Here is a 6,361-nt window from a genome sequence, read left to right as displayed (position 1 = left end):
CGTTACCGTACGTACGTACGTACTACGTACGTAGTACGTTAGTTAGTTAGTAGTAGTAGTACGTACGTACGTACGACGTACGTACGACGAGAGAGAGTCGTGATAGTTTGTCTTATAGGATTTACATCAGGTTTCTGTGAAGCCCAGGGAAGAAGCTATTGAACATCTTTAGGAACATCTCAATAGGAAACTATGGCCAACCCATCCACATATGAATCAACTGATGGTCACACTCACTCACATATAGGACAATATGGACAAAACTGTGATACAGAATCTCATCAATTCCATACCTGATGGAGGTTGGATTCTGGCAGATACAACAGGCAGTACTACTAGATATTGAAAGTTACATTTAGTGTCTTTACTTCCATGTACAACACGTGTTTTGAATAATTAACTTACCCTCCCCCCCTTATAACAGCCCAGAATAAAGAGTTGTCTAGCATCACTAAAGGTATAAGTGAAGTCAACGAAACCTTAAAGACCCTCACTGAAAATAATCAAGATTGGACATTGAGAGAAAGGGTAAACAGGTGAATCAAAGAAAAGGACTGAACCCCTTTCCTGTCTGACAGAGTGTTGGGTAAGAAGAACTGGTCTGAAGATGTATAGAGAATGAGAAAGTGGTCTGTGGACAAACAGCACAAATCACTCTGACCGGTGATGTCCAAAAGTCAGCAGCAACAAAAAATAAAGTAAAGGTAAAGGGGATACATGGCATATAAGATTCAGGTCACAAACAAGTGAAAGAACAAGTAACCTTAATCTAGGTAACTGGAATGGTCATTTGGGCCCAATTACCCAAAATCATATGAGGAATCTGGAGAGTACTGAGGACTCAAAACATATGTAGTCGCTATAATCGAACGGTAGTCGTTAAAGCCGATGTAAACAATGGCGATTGTGGAAGATGAAAACACCTCTGTCAAATAGCCAAGTCAAAAAATGACTTATGGTTGACACAACTGAATAAAAAAAAAAAAAGAGTTCAATCTCCTCTGAATACAACATTGCCAATATAGATGTCATTACCATTGATAAAATTGTCTTTTGGACTAAGCAGAAACTGAGACAGATACATATCAACATTAGAAATTAAACCCCAATGTCATGTGAAAGACGGCATAACCTCTATGCCAGAAGCTTGAGCTTCTGGATAGCCAGGTGTATCATATCAGATCATGGGTGCCTCCACAGCAGGAGCCTGAAAAGAAGTGGAAGAGTTGGACACACCAGAAGGGACTGCAGAAGCAGAAACCCGGGTGTAGCAGCCAATCTTGTGCTATCAACAGGATCTGACAGTGGGTTGGAACAAATCTTATTTCATACTCTGAGTAACATATGAAGTGGAGAGAAGATTTAGAGTGGTAATTCCAACCTGTCCAGATGGAAAGCAGCTACTGCCAAAGCCCAACGATGAGGTACTGGAGATCAAATTGACAGACGTTGGGTGATCCAATGAGAAGCCAACCCACCAAGTAGAGTTGCAAAATGAGAGCCAATCCAACAGAACCGTGCAATGCAACATCTGTCGGGAGAATCTCTTTGTATTGAGACAATGAACCTGCTACCACAGGCATCACTCATGGAACATAGCAAGCTAGAAGGGTGATAAGATAGGACTAATCCCAAGAAAGGAGGTCCAAACTTCAAAAATAAGGAGCCCTAGACCACATGCCTCCTTGATGAGAAACATAAGACACCATTACAGAACAGTCAGAGTGAAACCTGACTATTTACTCCTTAAGAAGTCCAGACCATGAGACCTTGTCTGTTGAAGAACAAGAAGGATGAAAATATTGTGTTGGGGATCCTCATCATCCGTGCATAGACTCTGAAATTCCTGACTGTTGGTATATGCACCCCATCCATGAAGCAAGGCATTCGTGAAAAGAATGGAATTCTGGATAAGGTGGCAGTAGAGGAACCCAAATTATAAGAGTGTCCCAACTTAACAACCCCTTGAGATAGAAGAATGATCCCAACTAAGGAAACTAGGGAAACCAGTAAATAGATGTATATGATCCTTGATCACTTAAAGACCAATAAAAGGATCACTTGTGTTCTTGTACCAAAGGCACTAAAGAATCGAGTGATGCCGACATTCCCCGAAGAGAAAGAACATCCATGCAATGGGAAGAAGAGAGATAAGTAAGAGTGTGGCATCCTATTCTATAACATTGAGCAGGATAAGAGACAGCTAAGCCCGACTGAGAGATAAGATAAAAAATACCCAGACTGATGACATATTGAATTGGAGCAAAAATAGAATCAGGATGTGATGGTTTAACAATTGACGAGATGTTGCCAACAGTAACCAATTGTCTGTGGAATGGTATATACACAGTACAATGGAAAGAAGTGGACGAGAAAAAAAAAACTTGTACGACATGGCAGAAACAATGTGAAGCCTATGCAAGTCTGAAGAGAAAAACCTGGAACTGTAGGTTATTGTTTTTGTAGTTTTAATGAATATGCCAAAAGCCGTGTTTCACTAGGGGTAACATTGTAACAACTGAATACCAACTTGATCAGTTTTAGACATTCCCCATTTAAGTCCAATTGAATTAGAGAGCAAATGCTGAACATCACAATGAACAGAATGATATAAAATTGGAAAAAGTGATTTTGATCAATTTACAAATGATTAATGCCTATAATGTACTGATATGGATTTAATGGTCCAAACTTAATGGCTTTTTAATGTATGCAAGAATCAGAAGTCACCATTAATTCATACCTAATGAATTAAAAATCATCTGATTGTCAGTAAATGTTCTGAGGATCATAGTCATGTGCAAATCAACAACCTAAAAATCAGTAATAAACAGTGGTACAGAAGTCATGTTTGTGCTTCATTAACTGTATTCTTTCTTCTTTACAATGATTGGGTGAGATTTCATTAAACATTACAAGGAATGTGTAGAAGTGATCCTATGACTCTTGTGCTCATTTCGAACAGCTGTAAGGGCAGGACTTAGGAAAATCATGATGATGATACTCAACTTCTGCAATGTGACGTCATGATCACAGATGATCTGGTTAAAGAAATAATATACGTGACTATGGAAAAAATATGTGTACACTGCCATGTTCAGAAATGACCTCATTAAAGAAATGATATACCTGAATAAAGAAAAACTAATGTGAACATCATCATGTTTGAATAAATGATACAATAAAGAAATATTAGCAAGTTTCACACATTACCTAGTTCTGGAAAGTCTTCTGGATGAAGTTGAATGTAATGTCTGATAACAGCATCTCTCTCTGCAGTAATACGTTTCTGACGGTTATAGAACATCTCCCCAAGTACAGCACCAGTTCCCAAGCTAATAATATGCTTCTGTATACCTAAAAAAATGTCATGTAGTTCATAAACAAAAGACATACAACAGCAATCATTCAAATTGCCATGTTCACTCCTCCATCTACCTAACCATAGCAAAAGCAAAACTAAATGAAGCTATCCAATAGAACTTAAAAATATCTTAAATTAACAGCATACACATACACGCACATCTTCATCATATCATTTCACATTTGTAGAAGTAATCTATAAATAATATTGTTGATGAAAAACACCATCTTCTTGGCTTTCTTGGATTACACCTATTACTCCTAATATTTAAGTCTTGTATTTCTAACCTATACATTCCATAACTGAAACAGAACAACACAGTAACTGACTAAATCTATATTCTACACACCTGAAGCAAGTCATCTCTAACTCTTATTTACTTCAGAGAAATCAGAAAGGGGAATCTTGTAATGTATAAGATAGCAATAACTTTATTTCTCTTAATCAGAAATCTAATTAAAAAATGTAGAACTGAATCTGCATTTTGCACCATAGCTAAACATTCAGATAAGGACTTCAAGCTTTTAGTAGTAATTGCCCTTTACATTCTTTATGTCAAGCTTCAATCTAGGCTTTTTCAATAGAAAAAATATGTGTATTCAAGAAAATCATCCTTTACAAATTTTAGCACTAGTGTTGTTACAGATATAATTATCCAGCCCATTAAACCATTTTATGCTAGATAAATGTAACAAACTATATGCTGTTTGTTTATTTTTGAAATCTATTGCCAACACGTCACAGACATCTACCATAAATAATCCGACCTGTACAACACAAACCTGACAGTGGCGATCCAGCCAGGATCTACAGTGGTAAATGGCAGTAGAAGGAGACGTTAACAACTGGCAAATAGGCCTATATATGCACAGCTATAGTGGTGGAAAAAATATTGTAGAGGTCACAGCCACACTATATAACCAAGTCGACCAAGGTTTTAGTGCATTTGGCCTCTTAGTTACAAAATTGTGCACTTCTTTAACCGATGATACTATTGACAAGCTGGGTTTTCTTCTGTCTTACCTCATATAAAATAAACAATAATGATAGGAATGCCTGTTATGAAAAGCACCAAGGAATGTCTGAAGTCATTATAAAACATTTTTAATCGAATGTTAATACCTCCAAATAATGTAGAGACATCTTAGTGGTGTTAGCTCCTAGTCTAGATACAAAATTGTGCTCGTCTCTGAAAAAATGTTATAATTAACAAGCTGTATTTCTATTGATGGTATGACATAAATGAAACAATAAAAGTCTTTCACCTTTTCAGAAAGTTTTAATTTTTAATTAGATAATCATTGGTTAATTAGAAAAATTAATCATTAACCATGCACTAATCACTGACAAGTCACAGATGCCTATTGTAAAGAATCCAGCCCATACAAAAACCTTAAGCAATGTACCAATTACCATATTTAGTCAATGGGGCAGCCAAAGGATACACAGGTCTTGGCCATGTAACACAAGTAAAAAATTAATCTCTTACTTTAGTTTGCTATAAGAATATTGTTTATTGTTGATATTTCTGATCCTACTTATTGTCTTATAATATATTGAAAAACTAACTGCACTCATATGGGTCAAACCCAGTATAAAATATGAAGCTATATTTGAGGAATCAGTGGTCCTATTGCCCTAGGTTGATATATTTATGGAGCGATTAGCTATATACTTACCGCCTTAAGATATAGATGGTAGCTCAAGACAAATTAATACTACCCAGAAAGTACCAACAGGAAGCTTCTCATAAGAACACTTCATTTCTGCTGGGTATCAAAGTATAAGAAAGATATTTCTATCCAACCAATGTTTCAGTGAGGTTTGTCAGCTGGAAGTAATTGTAAGAGGCCAAATCCACATTACATAATCTTTTATTAAAAAAAAAGGACAAATAATTAAAAAATTGAGCAAACCAATCCATGCAAATAGTCATGGCCACTTCATATTCTCAGACAAATTTTACAATAATGCAACACTCTGGCAAGAAAGGAGTACGAGCAAAAAATCTTATGAGTGTGAGGTGCATGCAAGAAACTCACCTGAGAATTAGCAGAAACTATTGAAGTAAAAGGACAAACATCATATCCCTGACAAGAGAGCATTACTGACCCATATCAGGGATAGAATAACTAAAAGCAAAGGCAGATTGTGGAAGGAGTTAGTCAAAGTTGTCTAAAGACTAGGCAGGCTCACCAGAAGTTACAGGTCCAACATGAAGAATGTAGGATAAAACCAGCAACGTCATGTAAAATGGTGGTAACAATGCTCACCATAAGAGTAACTCTAGTCACCAGTTAAGAAAAATAAGAGAGTCTGGAACTCAAGAGGTTTCAGAAATGTGGATATGAGAAGTTATATATAATAAGATCTACAAAGCTGAATGCATGAAAATAGTAACATAATTTTATTACTCCATATTTTTTAGTAGTAGGTCTGGTAAGTATGTGGTACTGAGGCCTTGATCATTTTCATATAGACAAAATTTAGCTGAATTGTAAAAACCTGAACACTGGGTTGATGATGATGGGGAATACTTCTGTCAAAGAAACCTCGTCGCAGCTTTGGAATGTGTCCCAAAATCTCGTAAATTGATTAAGAGAAAAAGTTAAAGTAAAAAAGACAATCTATACTCAGAAGCTTTAATTAAAATCAGTTTTAAAATCTGCATCTTTCTTTCTTGAAATAAAGAAAATGAAGTAAGAAAGATAACATTTTTAATGTTAATCAAACATTGAAAATAATAAGCACAAACCTTCATAATTCATAATGAAAAAACGAATATGACTGATTATTGCAGTGCAAAGAAAAATAATTAGTTTTTAATATAAACAAAGTACTCAGGGGGAGTACTGCATAAGAAGAATGTGTCCACCTTGTATTGGTGGAAAAGTATAGTCTAATGCTGTTTGCATCACAAACTGGCACCGTACACTGAGTGGTCACAAGTAAACAGACACCTAATTTTTCGTCATTTAACTGATTTATGCTAACTAA

The 6,361-nt window shown here is 36.0% G+C and overlaps 1 protein-coding gene across 1 annotated transcript in view; it reads right to left on the bottom strand.

Annotated features, from left to right (window-relative positions):
* LOC106465254 (NADH dehydrogenase [ubiquinone] 1 subunit C2-like) overlaps positions 1 to 6,361 on the bottom strand; it is a 25,587-nt gene that overhangs the window by 12,109 nt on the left and 7,117 nt on the right. The window contains exon 2 of the mRNA XM_013925462.2: positions 3,214 to 3,357. Within this exon, the coding sequence (XP_013780916.1) occupies positions 3,214 to 3,357 (144 nt within the window). The remainder of the gene's footprint in view (positions 1 to 3,213; positions 3,358 to 6,361) is intronic.

This window comes from Limulus polyphemus, unplaced genomic scaffold (assembly GCF_000517525.1).
Source record: "Limulus polyphemus unplaced genomic scaffold, Limulus_polyphemus-2.1.2 Scaffold1885, whole genome shotgun sequence".
Classification (NCBI taxonomy): Eukaryota; Metazoa; Arthropoda; class Merostomata; order Xiphosura; family Limulidae; genus Limulus; species Limulus polyphemus.
The sequence above is the reverse complement of the archived record's forward strand: the minus strand, read 5'-3'. Positions and strand labels throughout refer to the sequence as shown.